At 32.9% G+C, this 22,361-nt stretch overlaps 1 protein-coding gene across 2 annotated transcripts in view; it reads left to right on the forward strand.

Annotated features, from left to right (window-relative positions):
- Window positions 1–22,361, forward strand: part of LOC126889639 (semaphorin-1A) — a 584,815-nt gene that overhangs the window by 444,531 nt on the left and 117,923 nt on the right. For both annotated transcript variants that reach the window (XM_050658141.1, XM_050658142.1), the window contains exons 4-5: window positions 17,905–18,009; window positions 22,116–22,204. In XM_050658141.1, coding sequence (XP_050514098.1) covers window positions 17,905–18,009; window positions 22,116–22,204 — 194 coding nt within the window. The remainder of the gene's footprint in view (window positions 1–17,904; window positions 18,010–22,115; window positions 22,205–22,361) is intronic.

A 22,361-nucleotide genomic window follows, 5' to 3' on the forward strand; every position in this document is an offset into this window, starting at 1 on the left:
GTAAAAGATAAAAATATTCATTTTTTTAGAAAAAATAAGTACATTCGCGTGTCCTTAGAAAGGTTTTAAAGTACATTAGGACAATATTTAAAAATAAGTACTGTCCTACTTAAATAAGTACATATGGTCACCGTACCTATAAGTCGGTTATAAAAGTCGGTAGGGCAAAAAATGTAGTATACCTAGAACCGGCTCGGTGACCTCTATTCACAATTAAAGTATTTTTGTTTCCCAATGAAACACCCTGTATAATTTTAAATTTAACTTAATCTTGCCCAAGTATACTTTCTCTCCTAGAGCATCTTTAGGGGCATCTAAAATAAGTAAAGAAAAAACGCCATTGTAAAGCGAGAAAAAGTTGGAAAACTTCGACAAAACTTTCTACTACGATATTGAACTTTTTTATACACATCATCTTCGATTATTCCGACAAAAATTTTCGGAAATCGGGAAAAAAAATATCTTTGTGCAGAATTAAATTGTGGTGAATTTTTATTTGGGTGTTTTTGGTTTAAAGATAAAATTTTCGGAGATACAGAGCAGTAATTAAAAAAAAAGAAGATTTTGGAGCGAAATTTGGAGCGAATTTGTTTATAAACAAAATAGCACAGTTTCTGCGGACTTTGCATACCAATATTACTAATATATGGAATCTTAGAATTCGATTCCAGCCATAAAATAGCTGGTAAATAACTTTTTCCAAAAATGGTCAATTTTTTCGATAATCTGCCCGGACTATAACGGTTTCGTGCCCAAACCTGGAACTAAATTAAAAAATGCATAATGTAAAGATAAATTTTGCGTGAGTTTTCTGCGTTGGATTCAGCTTCAGCGTTTTTCCAAGCGAAATTGAGGCCCGGGGCCAGTAGCGAGAATTAAAAATTCTTTTACGAAATCATGAGAACCTTTGAGACTGTTACATCAACTGAAGAGATCAAAATGACTGTATTATTTTTTCAATTAGCGGGAAAATTGCCTGCTTCAATTATTACTTATCAGTTTAAAACGAAGACAATTAAATTTCTTACCAAACAATAAGAAACTAAGTAAATAATTCTTTACCATACCCTGTTTTTAAACCAGTACTCTGGGCTAATTAGCAATCTGGGCAAGGAAAAGTTATTGACCAGCAATCTTATTGCTAATTTCAAGCACTAGAAAAGGTATTAGTATCAATATATACCTAAAATCGATCGCTTCTCTGTTATTTCAAGTTGAATACACCGATTTGAGCATGCACCAAAAAAACAAACTCTTCTTACCTACCATATCTCTTTTTGTATTATAACTAGAAGTTTTATGAACGAACGAAGCTGTTTGTTTTTTTATAAGCTACAAAAATATTTTGTATAGTTTTTTTTTTGTTAGATGCATATTTATTAAGATTTTCGCAAAAAACCGTCCGCAAAGGTGTCATTTTTCAATGAAAATGGCCAATTTTCAACCACGTATAACTCGAAAAGTATTGAGTTTTCAAAAAAATATATAGAATAGTTTTTGCTTAGATTTAGTTGCTATAGCCACTTCTGTGGCTATTTTAACCAACAAATTTTCCACCCCCGAGAAGGGTGGGAACCACCCCAAGATAAAAGCGCATATTGGCATAGGGTAGACTTTGTTTCTTGAGGTATTCCCTATTTACTGTGAAAATATCAAGTAAATCGATGTAGTAGGATGGAATTCGGAGCCAAATACCCTCATTGACTGCCCTATAAAATAAAAATTCACTTTTATTGAAGAACAACTTTGAAAATTGATTAATTGAAAACAGGTTTGAAGTATTTGTTAATTATTTAAATTAAAATACCTTCTTTTATATAGCTTAATTACGTCTTCTCTTACATTTGGATTTTTTTTTCTACATAATCCTATTTCTGAGACTTTTCAACCTAAATTGAAATTTTGTCGTAGTCCTAATTAGTACTTAGTTAAAGAGCGATTCTTGTCACCTACGCGTACGCAAGGTATTTCCTTGAACCTGCTGCTTCTGCTTCTGCTTCGTATTCAGAGTTTCAGAGCGACACAATTCAATTTTGGATACGGCAAATTACGATGTCACCTGATGACACCTTTTCACGTGGTGCGTTGCCGTTGCCGAGGCAACAAATCGCTTTAACATATACCTACGCTTCTCTAATTAATATTGACTTAATTCGCTAAATAGCAATTTTTATTCAAACGGTGGATTTGTTATTGGTATTTTCTAAAACATCTTGGATACTACAAAATGAGTTTATTTCAGAAATGACTTTGTTTTATCATTACCGATTCCTAATTAATTTTTATCTTATTACTAGTAGTTTTACCCGTTGCCATGCGACGGGGATCCAATCAATAATAATTGTCATCTACAGTCACTTCACCCAATACAAGTTTTATAAAAGATTAGAATCAGCAACCTTTCAAAGGAATTAAAAATTACATTTTTAAAATAATAAAAGTCTTGCATGTAAACTAAAAAAAAAATACAAAGAAAAATATAAACAAAAAGTAACGGACATAACCGGTACCGAAAAATTACAAGAATTGGATAACAGTCATAAATAATTAGCTATTAATTTGAGCCTAAAAGACATCATAATTATATAACAAGAGAATAAGTGAAATGCTGTTAGACGTTTTACCTATTATTTAGTGGTGATGCTGATGAATACAAGAATGTAGATGTAGAGAGTCCATGAGCAGTTATTGATTTATTTTTCGATGCGCAGGAAAAACTGCCGTTTTAATTTTTTTGTCCATTTAATATTCTGCTCTATGTCAATTGTATCGCACTTTGTTATTTAATGAATTTATGAATAAATTTCACACTAACAGCCATTAAATTAAATAGAGGTAAAATATTATTAAAATTTTATAATTACTGAAAAGTACACTATATACCATTATATACAGATATAAAATGTCACACGCAGTTGTTGAATAATAAAATATTTCTATTATGTATACAATAGAAACTGTTAATAGCTGTGACCATTATTTAAAAAAACATCCCAGAGAACGGCAGTTCTCCCAGTGGCGCACAGACCCCCTACACGCGACACTATATATACACGAAATTTTCGATTTTCTAAATCTGACTGAATTGAAAATTGGACTAACTCCCATCTTAAAGTTCAGGAAAAGACTCACCCATCCATATGTCAACCATCCATTTTGGTCCAAGGGTGTGGATTTTACGGCACTTTCTATTTAGGGTATGTTTTTCGTTCTCGCCCCCAAAACTCCCAAAAATTTCGAAAATTTAAGTCCGACCTTTGCGGCTTATGATAGTACTGAGCATTACCTTTCCAACGCATGTCTAATTTTGAAAATCGGTTATACCATTCAAAAGTTACCGAACTCAGAAATATGACACAACTTCTATTTAAAAAAGGGAAAATATTTGTGGATATGTATGTATGTATGTATGTATGTATGTATGTATGTATGTATGTATGTATGTGGAAAAGTTAAACCAATCTGATTTTTTTTCTGTGTTTGAAGAGGGGGTCTGGGCCAATTCAGAACCGGTGTAGTTTGTGACTTTTGACCACCCATAAGCCAACTATAGGACTTGGTAGGTACAAAACGGCATATTTTTTGGGGGTATATATCTTCGGTTCAAGAAAAGACAGGAGAACCGCAAATACACCAAATCAATAGATTTGAGTTAAGCTTTCAAATGGTGTGTAAGCCGTCAGGATCAGGCATACACACGGCTCAGTATAGCTGAAAAACGGAAAAACTAAACTTTGAAAATTTTGGTTTTTCGACAATAATTACTCAAAATTTAAACCTACGAATTGCGCCAATAACTGAGCGTTTGTAGAAGGACTCTAGACGAATCTAACGGTGTATACCTCATATCCAGGAAATTCGAATTTTTAAGTTATAAGCTTCATAAGTTCTAGTTCTTCTTCTCAGAACTACAACATGAAAATATCAACAACCAAGACAAAATCCCTGGTAGTGTCAAGGGAACCCATAAGATGCCAATTAGTAATTAACAACGAACTAATTGAACAAGTCTCGAGATTCCAATATCTGGGAATCGAAATATGTAGTTATGGAGATGTTAAAGAAAGCGTCCGAAAGCAAGCAAATAAAGCCAATTACGTGTCAGGATGTCTGAGAGATGGCATCTGGAGAAACAAAGATATGAGGCTGGAAGGGAAAGTACGCATATACAAATCATGTGTAAGGCCGATCATGACGTACGCGATAGAAACAAGATGTGACACTACAGAAACCACAAGAATATTGTATGCGCCACTCATTTTTACGGCGTTTAGCTGTTTTTTATTCTTGTTGTATGTTTCGATAAATAATAATAGTCTATTATTGTGTATAAGATCTTCAGGAATTAATATTTGTTCATTTCTCTGTATCCTATTCATCTTAGCGAATATTATAAAAATCTCCATTTACTTAAGCGTAAATTGATATCGCACCTCCGCTCAAACAGTGTCACAACTCAAAGAAAAACGGTGTTATTGCACCAACAGTTTAATAAAACTACAAATTCCTATCTCAAAGATGATATCCTATCGTTAGATGATACTAGTGTCATTATATGGTTAACGATCGATTCTTCGCAGTGTTTTAATCATTGCTGTTTCTACCATTGTCTTTGTCCTTTCTGTATCAGGTCGTGTTTCTGCCGAGTATGTCATTATTGGTCTGATGACTGTTGTGTAAATTCTGCCTTTCACTTCTTTTCCGATGTTTTTATTTCTCCATATTGTATCATTCAGGCAACCTGCGGCTCTGTTTGCTTTATTCACCTGATCTTCCACTTAGATTTGTTTGTAAGTATGTTATTTCTGCTCACCGTCAACCGTCTAATTACAAAGTAGCCGAAATAGTTCAAGCGATATATTATTCGACTCGCCTTAGCAAACCGATAACAAATTCCTTTTTTTATATCACTTCCGGTAAACAAGTTGACCGGAAGTTTGGAAACATGACTCAATCACTTACAGAATTTAAATATTGACTTCCGGCCACGTTGAGTGAATACCTAGAACTAAGTCCAATTGCTTGTTTACTGTTTTACATATTTAAAGTGGTTTTCAAGATTTTGTGGCTATGGGGTTCCATATATTATATTCTATTGGGTTTTTAAAATTTTCATCCAATAAAAAACCCACTCCTAAGCTTCTATAATATCCTTTATCCTTCCAAAAAAGAAAAACCTTATCTTGTAAAAAGTATATTTAAAATCCCTCAAAAAAACAAAAACACACTCTCAACATCCCAGAAGACGTCTCCTTGTTACACAACATTCCTCAGAAAGACTACCTAAAATTGGACCTGTATGAGGACCTAGAAATAGTCAACGAAAAACAAAACAGCCCTAATTGCGTTAACCGTCATGTATCGTTTAATCGAGACTTCATTCCATTACATCGTCAACTTTTCTCATAGTCAAGATATCCACCATTCATCCATCCCTCTTTACATATCCATCTTCATTTACACTTCGACTCTAAACCACATTTTCGATAAGTTATACCTATGACTTATTACACTCATTTAAACCTCATTCACAGTCTAATTTTCTGTAACAGACCAACTCATCAATATCAACTTACATCCCTTCTTTCATCACTACTTCTTTTTCCTTTCTTACACACTAATAACCTTATATCCTTCCTGTCCCATCATTGTTATTTTTTTCATCTCCAGATACTTTGATGTCGGGTCTCTGGATTCCTCGGTCTCTTCATTACTACTTTTCTTATTTACATTCACATCTAGTAATACATATTTCTTCAGCCAAACTAAATATATATCTTCTTTTATCTATTTTGTTGGATCCTTCTATTAATAAATTACACCAAATAAAGCTTATAACATCAGCTTAACTAACATCTTATAATAGTAAAACTGTATTTATAATCTATAAGTTTCAATACTATGTAATGATAATTGCCTACCCTAAAGAAAGTATTAATTCACTTCTGTTTGATTCTATAATTTTTAACTTTTATACATCTTACTTGTTCAGGGTAGATTAATTTTAATCCCAACAAATTTTTTCACTACTGTTATTATTTTAAATATTAACATAAAATTTAAATTCTTCTGGCTTAAATAACTACACATATTATTACATTCTGTCAAGGTACTGTGTCAGTCTAGTGCTGACATACTTCAGAGGGCCATTCCGGTCAGTTGTCACCTAAACTGTGCCATGTAAGGTTCTACCTACAATTTCCCAACCAATATGGTCATCAGACCAATAATGACATACGCGGCAGAAACACGACCTGACACAGAGAGGACAAAAAGATTGCTCGAAACAGCGGAGATGAAAACCCTTCGAAAAATCAATGGTAAGACTCTATGGGACAGAGCTAGAAGTACAGATATACGACGGAGATGCAAGGTGGATAACATTAATAACTGGGTAAGAAACAGAAGAATAGAATGGAATGACCACATAAGCCGAATGACAACAAATAGGGTAGTCAGGACAGCGAGAGACGGTTCCCCAATAGGAAGACGATCATTGGGAAGACCACGAAAACGATGGATCGACAACTTACTAGAGGCACATTGAAAAAACAGACAGAGTCATGTCTATACAAAAAGAAGAAGAAGAAGAATATGGTTGATGTCATGTGATGCCAGGGGTTAATCTGGAAATATTTTTAACATCCTTTAAAATCAGATAATATAATGTAACCCCAACTGTTTAATATAAAAAGGGTTTTTACCCGTACATTTTGGTGGCTTAAAGCATGTATACCTGTAAGTATAACTATCTATTCACTTTTTTACCTTTGTCAAAATTTAACCTCACGTTTGTTTTACTTATAGAGTTATACTTATTTTAGGTGATAACACTGATGATGGAATATTGAGTCCGAAAACGTTTTGTTGTGATACAGCCCTCTTCAGGGATTTTAAATATACCTTTTACAAGATAAGGTTTTTATTTTTTGTGATTTATGGTATACAGCCAGTATAGGAATTTTTTCCTTGTGATATCTTTATCCTTCCCGTTGTGAAAAGACAATTTTGGTGTTTTGATGTTCCTTGTCCTTTCTTCCCACTTTCCGAGAGAGCGCCTATCTCAGTTTTATGAGTGGTTGTTTTTGATTTTTCTTTGTTTATTTTCATGTTTCTGATTTTTAGCTCTTCATACATAGGTACAGTATGTTTATATTTTCTTGTAATTGTTTTTCTGACTCCCCAATGATTACCAAGTCGTCTGCGTAGCATAGTTCTGTTATTTGTATCATTCTCAACTTCCAATATCCTACATTATATTTTCTCCATTTGTTTTTGCATTTTTTTATTACGTCATCTAGTACTATGTAGTGGGCTCAGGACACAACCCTGTTTTAATCCAATGTTGCTGTCGAATATGTTTGATTTTTCATTTCTTGTCTTTACATAGCTTTTCTTTTTTTTTTTCGTATAAACTCTGGATGCATCCTATTAGATCTTGTTAAATTTTTCTCTTCTCTCTAGTATTTTCCAAATATCTTTTCTTTTAATTCTGTCGAAAGCTTTTTCCATATCTATGAAACATGCATGTATTTCTTTTTCTGTTTTAATAGCCTTTTCTACTATTTGTCTCATAATGAAAATCTGATCGTTCGTCCCTCTTTCTTTTCTGAAACCACTATGGCTCTCCTCAAAGGTGTTCTCTAGTTTTTCTCTTAGCCTGTTTTCTAGTATACTAGCATAAAGTTTTCCTACTGTGCTTCTAAGTGTTTGGTATTCCTATATACTCTGAGCATTCTTTGCTATTTCCTTTTTTATACAATGGTTTAGCTTGGTTCATGATGTTTAGTAGTTCTTGTTGTCTTTCTTCATTCATGTATTTGACCATTTCTGCAGTTATATCGTCATCTCCTGGTGCTTTGCCCATCTTGATTGCATTTTTTAATTATTTTTGTGTTATATTTCCTATCTGTTCCTGTTGCTCTTGTGGGGTGTGTTGATTTTTGTTTTGTTCTATCTTATTTCCTTCTACATGTTCCACTTCCAAGAGTTTTTCAAAATATTCTCTCCCCTCTCTATAATCTCATTCTCTTCTGTAAGTATGGTTCCATTCTTATTCTTCACGTTTCTCAATGCATTTGGTTTCGATTTTTTCATACTCTTAAGTGTGTTTTAGAACAATTTCTGGTTTTCACCGAATGCTGTTGTTAATTTATTTCCAAATTCTACCCACATTTTGTCTTTGTTATTTTTTACCATTGTTTAACTTCTGTTCTTTTCTCTTTGTACTTGTCATAACTTTCTTGCTTTCTGTTTGTTAGGTATTTTTTTCCACAGTTGTTTCTTTTCTTTTACTTTTTTTTCAAAATCTTTTGTCCACCATGCCGTGCATTTTTTGGGATTATTACTTATTTTTGTGACTCCACAACTCTCTTTTGTAGCTACTAATAGATAATCCAAATTGTGTCTCTAAATTTTAAAACTGGAGATTCATAAATGTATATTTATAACATCAACAAACCACAAACCAACAACTCAAATGTTGTTTAGAGAGTAAAGAAATGATTTCTCTCGAAAATGTAACCGATGTCCTCGTTTTTGGGTGTATCGGATTATCCCGTTTGACCACATAACTAAATTAATACCTTTGTAAGCTTATGCATGAGTGACTATTCATTAATTAAAACCGTTTATCATTGATCTCTCGGTTGTGAATTTCCCTCTTTCAGCCTATTGGTAGTGAATCATACATATATGCGAACAGGGTGATGCTGCAACATTTTGCGGTAGCGGTATTGCGGTTTTCTATGTAAATCTAAATAAAATTGTGAGAAGTGTAAGTACAACTTAAAGCAAACTCTTACATTATTTGTCACTAAATTTCTGTTTCTGTTTCGGTACTTCTAGTAGGTTGAGGTTAATTGTTTATCTTCTTCAACGATCATCATAATTCTCTTTGCCTTATCCCTATGCGGGGTCGGCTTCCCTAATTGTATTTCTCCATGTATCTATCTTGGGTCATATCAATATTAATCCCCTTTACCAACTGATGTTCTGCCTAAGCGTCTCTTCCCAAGTCTTCTTTGGCTTTCCTCCCCTACTCCTTCCAGGAATCTGCACTTCAGCAATTCTTCGTATTGGGTGATTACCGTCTCGACGTTGAACATGACCAAACCATCTCAGCCTGTGCTCTCTCATTTTGGCATCAATTGGTGCCACACCTAGACTTCCGTTAATATACCTACTCATTTTTAATTTTATCCTTTTTTGTCACACCACTCATCCATCTAAGCATTCTCATTTCCGCTACATGCATTCGTTGTTCGTCTTTCTTTTTCACTGCCCAACATTCAGTTCCGTAGAACATAGCCGGTCTTATGGCTGTTTTATAGAATTTTCCCTTCAGCATCATTGGATTTTTTCTGTCACACAACACACCACTCGCTTCTTTCCACTTCATCCATCCAGCCCCAATTCTACTGCATGCATCTCCATATATTTCTCCATTACTCTGTAATACCGATCCCAGGTACTTAAAACTATTGCTTTTCACTGTTTTCACAATCGTTTCACCATCCAAAGATATCATTTTATTTGTAGTAACTCCATTTTTAAATGAACATTCTAAATAGTCTGTTTTTGTCTTACTAAGTTTTAAACTATTTTCTTCCAGAGCTTGTCTCCACTGTTCTAGTTTTTGGTCTAAGTCTCTTCCACTATTTCCTACTAATACTTCATGATCAGCATACATTAAGCACCATGGAATGTTACCTCGTAGTTTCGCTGTTTATCTTCTTCAACGATGATTTTTTAATATCAGGATGACATTTTTGTGGATTGATCTTAGCCTCTTTTTTTAGCTTTAGGTATGAACTTTGGTATGGAATACGTTGAACTTCCCAAGAAGTATCAAAATATAACATTTAAGATTTAATAATCTATCATCATCATCATCAAGCCCTGATTTGTCTATTGTTAAAGATAGGGCTCCTCCAGATATTCTTGCAACATGTCCCGCCCATCTCCATTTTTGCATTGTACATAATGCGTTCGATAATGTCTTCTTCTCTGAACTTACTCGTTTCTTAGTATATTTCTCAAGCTTATTCCAAGCATTGATATCTTCATTTTATGTTATGTCCTTCCCAATTTTTCCGCTAATGTTTTTGTGAGAATGAAGATTTCTCTTTTATATGTGAGGACTCACATGTTTGGTTGTCTCGTGTTAATCTCATTTCGTGATTCAATTAGACATATTTTTATCAACTTATTTTTGAATAAACAGGAACATGTTTTATTAAGAAACTTCATTTTAGCAGAAGATATTAGTTTTGGCAATGAAAGTTTTATATTACCACACAACGGTGTATCGTGACATACGGAGAAAACATCAAAAATTTGATTTAAGAACTAAAATGTACAGGAAATAAAAGATATCGGCCGTTGCCAAGCCCGGACTTAAATGTTTTCGCTTAACGTTGTCAGCATCTGGTTTCAGTAATAAAAGAAAAAATTAAACAAACGTGGCTCTATCTATCCATGAAACTATCTCACCTCTACAGATACCATGTAGAATAGGTACATGCCAAAACATATGCAGTGAGCAGGTAAAGGTTGGAATAAATTAATTTTTTCGAGAATGGGCGATTTTGTAACGTATAACGTGACTGTTGTTATACTATATAATACTAAGCTTTAACTTTGTCATTTTAGAGTCACTGAATATGCATTTGTTTAACTCATAGATTGTGAAAATCTAAATAAACTGCGCGTCATAGAAAACGGGCACCCTCAAAAATGGGTCATTTTTGATGTCGCGTATCTCCTAAACCTTTTGTCCGATTTAAATGATTTTTTGAATATGTTATAGCCCTATTCTTTGTCAATATCTTTGTAATAATATTTTTGCAAAACAGTTAAATTTTCATTGTATACCGGGTGTACGAATCAAACTGTGTTTTTTTCTCAAAGTTCGCAACACCCTGTGGATTATTCTAGCATTTATAAAATACTGAAATTAAAATTCAACTATAGCCTCAGGCTTTCTTAACATTCTGTTTTTTGATTCATTCGCTTATGTTGGATAATAAAAAAGTTATGTACTTTAACAACTAGCCATGTTCTTCATCAGTACAGGGTGTTATAAGTCTAAAGTGTTTTAGGGACTAAATAAGTTCGACAAACTTTAAGGGGTAATTCTGCATTAAAAATAATGACAGTTTGCTTTATAATCATATATCCGCAAAAGCTTCGTTTCCGAGATACGGGATGTTAAATTTTTTCGTACAAACTGATGATTTATTTATTGCTTTAAAACCGGTTGATATATGCAAATGAAATTTGGTAGGTTTTAAGAGATAGTTATTGCGCATTTTTTGACATTCAACTAAGAATTTTATATTCACTATTGGAGCGCATATGGGTAATATGACCGATCATATTATTCGTATGTACGCCAGTGGTGAATAAAAAATTCTTAATTGTATATCAAAAAATGTTAAAAATGTACTTCTTAAAACCCACCAAATTTCATTTGCATATCTCAACCAGTTTTAGGGCAATAAATAAATCGTCAGTTTTTAAGAAAAAATTCAACATCCTGTATGTCGGAAACGAAGCATTTGCGGACATAAATTTATAAATTTATGTTTTCATGCAGAATTACCCTTTAAAGTTTGTCGTACTTCTTTAGAAACACCCTGTACTGATAAAGAGCATGCCTAGTTGTTAAAGTACATAACTTTTGTATTATCCATCATAAATGAATGAATCAAAAAACAGAATGTTAAGAAAACCTAAGGCTATAGTTGGGTTTTAATTTCAGTATTTTATAAATGCTAGAATATGCCACAGGGTGTTGCGAACTTTGAGAAAAAAACACAGTTTGATTCGTACACCCGGTATATAATGCAAATTTACCTGCTTTGCAAAAATATTAATACAGTGATATTGACAAAGAATAGGGCTATAACATACTCAAAAAATCACTTAAATCGAACAACAGGTTTAGGAGATACGCGACATCAAAAATGACCCATTTTTTAGGGTGCCCGTTTTCTATGACGCGCAGTTTAGTTATCTTTAATAAATGTTTATTTATTTTGCATATGATTTCTTATTATTCCTTTATATTTACATTTATTTACTGATTTAATATGGTTTTGACAGCAGTGTAAGATACCTGGGAGATTGGTCGATCCCATCTTCTGACGCCCGTAACTTAGTATATTTTATTTATTTCCTATATTCTTCTATATTATTATATTCTTATATTTATTCTATCTATTTTCTGAGCATCTATTATTATTATCTTCATATTGCCTTTTCTAGTCGTCATCACTATCTACTTTGATCTACTGTTCTTTGACAGTTCCTTAACTTCATTCAGTTTGCATCTGTCTATTCATACTTCTTTCTGTTATCAGTTCATCCCACATTCTTCATCTTATCATTTTCCCCCATATAATACTACAGAAAAGTAGTATTTTGATACATCGGCTTCTCAACGTAGAAGCCACCTATATTTTTGACACATTTTGTTACTTCAGCTTCTCCAACGAGAAGCTATTTTCTTTCTATTTTCATTTTTGTTAATTTTGTTACACATTAGTTTTTTTCTTTTTCTTACTTCTGTTGGAGTTTATCATCCTCTTTACTTTCACTCCAACAGAAGTTCTCTTTTTTGTTACATTGACCTCTTTCGGGATATGTCGATTTTTATTTTTAACATATACAAGTGACATCATCCATCTGATCGTGATGACGGAATCGATGATTTTTTTAAATGAGAATAGGAGTCGACTTAACATAATTATTTATACAGGGTGTCCAAAAAATTTTTAATAAATTAATTGGGACAAGAAGTAGAATGTATGTAATTTATTTAATTCAAAATACATTTTACTGCTGTCAGAAAACAGGAAAAAATATTTAGTTGACAAATAAATATTGTTTTTCGCTTAAATCCAGTGTCAAAGTGTCCAAAAAAACCCAACTGCCTCTTGGCAGTTTGAACATTTAATTCTGGACCTCGGAGGTCTATGTCATTTCAAACAACTGTGTTTAGCTTGTGTTTGCAACAAAGTTTAGAGCACTTAGAATGTCATAAAAATCTGATATATCCCAAAATTGTTTAAAAGACAATATGACATTTTAATGACAATATACAGGGTGTCCCGAAAAGATTGGTCATAAATTATACCAGAGATTCTGGGGTCAAAAATAAGTTGATTGAACCTCACTTACCTATATACAATAGTGCACACAAAAAAAGTTACAGCCCTTTGAAGTTACAAACTGAAAATCAATTTTTTTTCATATATCGAAAACTCCTAGAGATTTTTTATTGAAAATGGACATGTGGCATCCTTATAGTAGCAACATCTTAAAAAAAAATTAAAGTGAAATTTGTGCACCCCATAAAAATTTTATGGGGGTTTTGTTCCCTTAAACCCCCCCCCCCCAAACTTTGGTGTGCGTTCCAGTTAAATTATTATTGTTGCACTGTTACATAAACACAATATTTTTAAAACTTTTCTGCCTCTTAGTACTTTTTCGATAAACTAGTGTTTATCGAGATATTTTGAATATTTGTCGAATCCACCACATATTTTTATATGGTTAAGTACGATTATAGAGAGCTGTTAATAATCTGAAAATTTATTTACAATGTACATTTTTGGGTATATTTTGAAAAAGAAGCCACATCTCGATAAAAGGTTACTTATCAAAAATAGACTAAGAGGCAAAAAAGTTTTAAAAACACTGTGTTTAACTAATGGTACCACAATAATAGTTTAATTGGAACGTACACAAACATTTGGGGGGTTTAAAGGAACAAAACCCCCATAAAATTTGTATGTAAATATATTAAAAAAGAAGCCGTATCTCGATAAAAACTCGCTTATAGAAAAAATATTAAGAGACAAAAAAGTTTTAAAAACGTTGTGTTTAACTAATGGTACCACAATAATGAATTAATTGGAACGTACACAAAAGTTTGGGGGGGCTTAAGGGAACAAAACCCCCATAAAATTTTTATGGGGTGGACAAATTTCACTATAATTTTTGTTTTAAGATGTTAATGCCATAAGAATGCCCCATGTCCATTTTCAATATAAAATCTCTAATAGTTTTCGATATATTGAAAAAAATCGATTTTCATTTTGTAACTTCAAACGGCTGTAACTTTTTTTATGAGCACATTTGTACTAAGGTAAGTTAGGTTCAATCGAACTATTTTTGACCCCAGAATGTGTGGTATAATTTATGACCAATCTTTTCGGGACACCCTGTATAACCAATTTGTATAATCCAACTAATAAACGAAGTGGATTAAAGGAACTTATTCAAAACAACACCATGTCGCCATAATGTAGTTTACCTCAGAGGTCCAGAATTGTACCTTAGTACAAATGTGCATATAAAAAAAGTTACAGCCTTTTGAAGTTCCAAATTAAAAATCGATTCTTTCCAATATATAGAAAACTGTTAGAGATTTTATATTTAAACATCTTTAAAAAAATAATAGTGAAATTTGTGGACCCCATAAAAATTGTATGTGAGTTTTGTTTCCTTAAACGCCCCCCCTCCCAAATGTTTGTCTTCTTCTTCTTCTTCTTCTTTTTGTATACAAATGACATGGTCTGTTTTTTCAATGTGCCTCTAGTAAGTTGTCGTTTTATCGTTTTCGTGGTGTTCCCACTGATCGTCTTCATATTGGGGAACCGTCTCTCGCTGTCCTTACTACTCTGTTTGTTGTCATTCGGCGTATGGGGTTATTCCATTCTATTCTTCTGTTTCTTACCCAGTTATTAATATTGTCCTTCTTGCATCTCCGTCGTATATCTGTACTTCTAGCTCTGTCCCATAGAGTCTTACCATCGATTTTTCGAGTAATCTTTTTGTCCTCTCTGTGCTGGGTCGTGTTTCTGCCACGTATGTCATTATTGGTCTGATGTGTCATTCATATTTCTCCATATTGTGTCATTAAGGCAACCTGCGGCTCTGTTTGCTCTACTCGATCTTCCACTTCTGTTTCGAGCCTTCCGTAGCTAGATAGTGTGAGGCTTAGATAATTAAACTCCATTACTTGTTCTATTATCTGACCGTCCAGCTCCAATTTCCATCTTATTGGATCTGCTGTTATAACCATGCATTTTGTCTTTTTTGAGGAAATTAACATGTTAAATTTTCTGGCGGTTATGTTAAATTGGTGCAGCATACGTTGTAAATCATCTTCACTTTGAGAGATTAGTATTGCATCGTCTGCATAGCAGATTATTTTAAGTTGTTTTTCTCCCATTTGGTAACATTTCTTGGTTTTTACTTTTTTATTATTTCATCCATGATCAGGTTAAACAATAAAGGACTCAAGGAATCTCCCTGTCTTATCCCATTGCCAGCTTCAATTGGGTCAGTTAGTTCATCTTCTACTTTTACTTTTATTGTGTAGTTGTGGTAGATGTTTTAGATCGTTTGAATTATTCCCAAATGTTTGTGTATGTTTTAAATAAATTATTATTGTGGTACCATTACACAATGTTTTTAAAACTTTTTGTCTCGTAGTACTTTTTCGATAAGCCAGTTTTTATCGAGATGCGGCTTCTTTTTTAATATGTACGTTTCAAAGATTCTGAGTACCTAACAAAATGGAAATTATAAATATAATATTTTTATATTATAACCAGGTCTCTTTAATCTTACTTAGCCATTTACATACAAATATGTGGCGAATTTTACAAATGTTCAAAATATCTCGATAAAAACTGGCTTATCGAAAAAGGAGTGAGACAAAAAAGTTTTAAAAAAATTGTGTTTAACTAATGGTACCACAATAATAATTTAATTAGAACGTACACAAAAATTTTGGAGGTTTAAGCGAATAAAACTCCCATAACATTTTTATGGGAAAAAACAGTAAAATCCTGTATAAAAGGTATATTTAAAAACCCTCAAAAGGGCCACATCAAAATCACATAACTAGTTTTCGACTGGTTTACCAGTCATCATCAGTGCTTACCTAAAATGAATATAACCTGATAAAATAATACAAAGATATTGAAATTTTGACTAGGTTTAAAAATTATCAGTTATACTCACGTGCAATGTACATGCTAACCACCAAGATAGTATTTAACAAAAATATTAGGGTCAAAGCCCAGTAAAAGAAGTCCGTCAAGGAAACATTGGTTTAAAAAGCTACATAAAGTATGGATGCTAATCTGCCCCGGGTAACATCTGAGATGTATATTTGACTTGTTTACATGTTGAATGTATGACGGCAAGTGACAATGAGATGGATAGGACCTCTGAACGATGACAAGACAGAAATGACAGTGCCACAGGAAGTTAAAAATTAACCTGTCATATTTAAGACTAAGGTGTACAGCATGTTAAAATTAGAAATGATGTAACAACACACTCCATTGTGAAAATTGTCATTTAGAATTCGTTAAGCTAGTTGTTGTAATTAAAAATCTATTCACGTATACTGTAAGTGCAGTTAGGCAAACCACATTACACAAAAGTTTCGTGTTCAATAACTAAATTCAGTAAAAAAAACCTTATTATCGAGAGATCTAAGATTTAAAAAGCAATTTTATGTTGATTAAAGTTATCGAATTTATTTAACTTATTGGTAGCTGTTGGAATTTATGTGGGAAAGTGTGTAAGAGATCACAATAGGGGTGACTAAGGTGTAAAAATGTCTTAAATAATCTGGGGTATGTATCATTAAGAAAGCACAAGGCTTCGCAAGCTGCCCGGATCCCTTAGAGTCCAAAAATTTTTATGGGGTGCCCAATTTCACGGTTATTTTTTTAAAGATATTCCTGCTCTAAGAATGTCCATTTTCAATAAAAAATGTCTAATAGTTTTCGATGTATCGGAAAAAATCGATTTTCATTTTGTAACTTTTTTTATGTGCACATTTGTACTAGGGTAAGTTAGGTTCAATCGAACTATTTTTTGAAGATATTCTTCTTTAGCGGCGAATCGATTGAGGGTAAAATTATACATGAGCCGCGCGCCTGCGCACACTGACAGTATGTAGTTCATTGCTAATCTTTCAAGATATGTATGGGTCATTCCACGAACATACGCCTGTTTTGGATTACTTCGACAACGAATATTTTACTGTGCAACATAAGAAGTACGAAAGTAAATGGCGCTAATAATTATTCCAATAAACAACAATGTAATTTATAATTTACTTTCGTTCTTCTTATTTTGCACAGTAAAATATTCGTTGTCGAAGTAATCCAAAACAGGCGTATGTTCGTGGAAAAGGTATATGTATGTATCTGTAACCGTGCAAATAAGTCATTAAAAGAATATATTAGTGGTTTTAGGAAATGTATTATTTATTATAATTCTTGTGTTTTTGGATTTGTGTTTCTCTGTAGTAAAATAATAAAATATGTAGGCATAACATTTTGTCGCCGTGTTGTGTAATTATATCCGAAACTTACGTGTCGATTCAAGTGGCTCGCTGGCGTAGTTAGCAGAGCGGTGGGACAGAGAACGGAAGCACACGGAAGGTCGCGGGTTCTAATCCTAGACGATTCATACTTTTTTTTATTTTTCGTTATTTTAATAAAAAATTTTTGAAAGTGGTAGATAAGAAAGTTAGTTTAATTTTTAAATAAAATACAAATAACCTGTTAAGTATATTTACTTCGTTTAAATTACCTATATAATAGAAGAATATCTTCTTACGTGCGTACAAAGTACACACACATTCTTTTTGTCCAATAATATGTGATTTAATTTATAACCTGACTTTTTGTTATACTGTATATTTTAAAGGAATCTAATGGTTCGCTACCACACTGCTCTACCCATCCCTTTTCCTTTTTTCTTATTTGGCACAAAACCAAACGATCGAGATTCTTTTAAGCTCGAAACCGATATCCAGCTATTCGAGAGAAAGAGAAATACAAAAACTTTTATTCTTTGTTTCAGACGGAGACCTGTATACAGGAACTGTGGCCGATTTCAGCGGTATGGACCCTATTATCTACAGGGAACCGCTACAAACAGAACAATATGACTCGATGAGTCTCAACGGTAAGTTTTTCTTTTATTTCCTTTTTTCTGGATTATTTGTTCACTGAATTGTCGCCTTGAAACTGCGGAAGTCCTACGGAATGCTTTTCCTTTTTGGTGCATACTTTTATAGAAACAGCTAAAGACCCGATATTTCATTGTTTTTATTCGATTTAATACCATTTTTACACTATTCTAAAAAGTATATATTTAGTACAGTATAAATCCCAATGCACGTCAGTATCTACGTCAGAGATCTAAGTTGACATTGTTGCCAAATTACATAAAAATTCCTGAATTCAGTTTAAATCAAATATAATAAACTTACGTGCATAGAAATCGGCCCACTTAAAAATATGGTCATTTTTGATGTTTCATATTTCCTAAACGTGGTGGAAGATTGATTTTTTGAACATGTTATAGCCTGATTCTTTAACAATACCAATCTAATAGTATTGTTGCAAAACAGGTCAATTTTCATTGTATACCGGGTGTACCAATCAAACTGTGTTTTTTTCTCAAAGTTCGCATCACCCTGTGGAATATTCTAGCATTTATAAAATACTGAAATTAAAAGCCAACTATAGCCTCAGGTTTTCTTAATAGTCTGTTTTTGATTCATTCGTTTATGTTGGATAATAAAAAAGTTAGGTACTTTAACAACTAGACATGTTCTTCATCAATACGCGGTGTGTCTAAATAAGTGTGACAAACTTTAAGGGGTAATTCTGCATGGAAAAATAATGACAGTTGGCTTTATAAACGTATGTCCGCAAATGAGTCGTTTCCGAGATACGAGATGTTGAATTTTTTCTTACAAATTGACGATTTATTTTATTGCTTTAAAACCATTGAGATATGCCAATGAAATTTGGTGGGTTTAAGACGTAGTTATTGCACATTTTTTGACATACAATTAAGAATTTAATATTCACCATTAGCGCGCATACGTGTAATATGACGGATCATATTACCCGTATGCACGCTAATGGTGAATATAAAATTCTTAATTGTATGTCAAAAAATCCGCAATAACTATCTCTTAAAACCTACCAAATTTCATTTGCATATCTCAACTGGTTTTAAAGCAATACATATATCGTCAGTTTGTAAGAAAAAATTCAACATCCCGTATCTCAGGAAACGAAACATTTTCGGACATACGTTTATAAAGCCAACTGTCATTATTTTTCCATGCAGAATTACCCCTTAAAGTTTGTCACACTTATTTAGACACACCGCGTATTGATGAAGAACATGTCTAGTTGTTAAAGTACCTAACTTTTTTATTATCCAACATAAACAAATGAATCAAAAAACAGACTATTAAGAAAACCTGAGGCTATAGTTAGGTTTTAATTTCAGTATTTTATAAATGCTAGAATATTCCGCAGGATGATGCGAATTTTGAGAAAAAAACACAGTTTGATTGGTACACCCGGTATATAATGAAATTTTACTTGTTTAGCAACAATAATATTACAGTGGTATTGCTAAAGAATCAGGCTATAACATGTTCAAAAATCACTTAAATCGGCCAACAGGTTTAGGAAATATGAGACATCAAAAATGAACAAATTTTTAAGTGGGCCGATTTCTATGCACGTAAGTTTATACCTAATTATTTAAGCGAAAATGGACAAAAACGAAAATATGCCTCATGTGGGGATATAGAACATACAACGGGGAAAGATTATATTGGTCTTGTAGAGCAAGTAATGTTCTCAGAGGGACATAGCTGCAGAGCTAGGCGTAGCACAGGGCGTTCTGTCCAAAACCTATGCTAGGTAAGCGGAACTAGGAAAGCCCAAAAATAAAGCAAGGGAAAGTCGCCAAAAAGTAATAACGGCTCGCCACGATCGTTTAATTGTCCAATCAGCTGGAAGACACCCAACCATTTCTCACTTGCAGCTCCTAAGGCAGATTTTGGAAGCTACAGGTGTAACTGTTTCAGTTGAAACGATGAGAAGAAGAGTTCGTGCCAAGAAGTATACAGCAGGAAACAGTTATGGGTTCCAGAGTTATCCATTCAGCACAAGATTGATCGCCTAAATTGGTGTCTTCACCACCAAAACTGGAACATTAGGAATTGACAAAATATGCTATTTTCAGAAAAAGTCAGGATTTGTGTAAAACAGATGACTCACGAAATCGTGTACTAGGTCGAGGAAGACAAGAAAGAGACCTTACAGAGAGATATCGAAACCGTCGTAGTGAAATAATAGATTCTTATTTTGACACTTTTGACATATAAGCATGCATATTTATGTCAAGATACAGGATCTTTTATTAAAGGACTAGCTGACCCGGTGAACTTCGTTGCACCTTAGTGTGTCATAATTAGATAATTTGTCATCATTGTGATTCTAGATCAGTTCTTGAACGCAATTGCTAGAAATCAATTACTCAAAATCAACTGCTCGAAAATGAATTGTTAGACATGAAAATTGATCAAAATGCAATTTGCTCGAATAAAAAAGAAAATTATATGTCCAAATTCTATTAGAAATGTATTTAAAAATTTAATTTTTGTCTTTGTTTATTTATCTAACCTATCACTGGAATGTGCTTTACACTGGATTTAGTTTCGTTATAATCGGCGTTCTAGGAAGATCGTAATTTATACGTGCAGTTTATTATTTGTTGTTTCCGGTGGTGGATAACATACGCCACAATTATAGTAATACAATTAGTAATATAAGTACATATTTCAAATGTTTTTTAGTTATTATGGCACAAAATATATTTTTTTTTATAAACAATACTTTTTCTCAGGTAAAAAATATTTCAAAAAAAATTTTATTAGCAATTTTATTTATCATGGAATCAGATTCCAGTTATATATCCCAATTTGCTTACTGAGAAGGAACTCCAAGTATTCGCTGACGCCGAGTAAGGTTTATAACAAACAAATAAGTGTAATTTTTCAAAAAAAAATAAACAAATCCGCTGTTTTTAAGTGTATTTTCTTGTGGCGTATAAGTACGCCACGTGTGTAGTTATGTTATATTTTGAAGCGCGGGTAGTTAAAGCTTAAAATTCTAAATATTAATTAATTATGACAATAACAAAAAATATTATCGATCATTTAATACATGCAATAGTGTACATGATATTTTTCGTTAGTTCATCTAATAAACATAAATAAACTGGATGGTTTGCCCAGGTGAAAGCAAGATTTTTTGAAAATTGCGTAAAATTAAAAAATTCATATTTTATCCAATTTGAGTCCAAAAGTTAATCTGTTGCACTTTTCTTTTATGAAATTTCCCGTTCGTTCTTCTTCCTCGTTCTTCCAGAATTTTTCTACGGCTTACGGTTCGCTATTTCGGAAACGGACTGCGCTAGAGAAGAAAAAATAGCAGCTTTTTGTTCGGAATTCAGTAGGGAGTCTACCTGCCAAATTTCATAAAAATCGGTCAATTCGTTTCGGAGGAGTATGGCAACAAAGATGTAAAATATTTAAATGGCTATTAAAAAATAACGGTTGAAGATAAAAAAGTGAAAATTTAGGATTGTATGTATCTTTTCCTTCTACATCATACAAAACTAAGAAAAAACGGTTTGTCAAAAAATTAAAAAAATATATTAGGGGGGGCAAGCCCCCTTATGACGTACGGGCATGAAATCAGAGTTATGCCTATTCCCAGTTCGGTGGAATACACGTGGAAAATTTCATAAAAATCTGTTTAGCCGTTCTCGAGTTATAAATGGTGTAACTAACATAACTCGACTTTCTTTTATATATTTATTGATGACGTTAAATAGGGTTTTCGATATCTCTCGTATAGAGATGTCATATTCACTATTCACTAGATATTCACTAATATCATTCGGAAAAACATCTGTAATACTGAGGATTCTGAAATCGAACTAGTTTGTTTTTAACTTTTAAAATTAAATTAAATCGAGTGTTTTAACAATACAATACAATACAACTTTAGCCGGCAGGCACATTCAGATCAACCCTTCGGTAGTTGAGATATAAGTTTAGCGAATGATAAATGAAATTTCGAATTTGAAAAGCATTCCGAAGAAGGATTCCAGAAAACTTTTCATTTGACTTATTCACCTCCATGGGACTTTGATAACGAGTTGATTAATGGTTTTCTGTCTCTTTTCCACAGCTCCCGATTTCGTCGGATCTATGACCCAGGGGGACTTCGTTTACTTCTTCTTCAGGGAAACAGCGGTCGAATACATCAATTGTGGCAAGGTACGTATTCATTGGCGCGGAGACGACACAATTATTCAAACTTAATACTCTTTTAGAGAGTTAAATTATATCACAGTTACTTTTATATACTTATTTTTAATGATAAATAGTAAGAAAACAATATAGATCAGAGCATTTAGCACAAAATAAATTGATT

Source organism: Diabrotica virgifera, chromosome 8 (genome assembly GCF_917563875.1).
Source record: "Diabrotica virgifera virgifera chromosome 8, PGI_DIABVI_V3a".
Lineage (NCBI taxonomy): Eukaryota > Metazoa > Arthropoda > Insecta > Coleoptera > Chrysomelidae > Diabrotica > Diabrotica virgifera.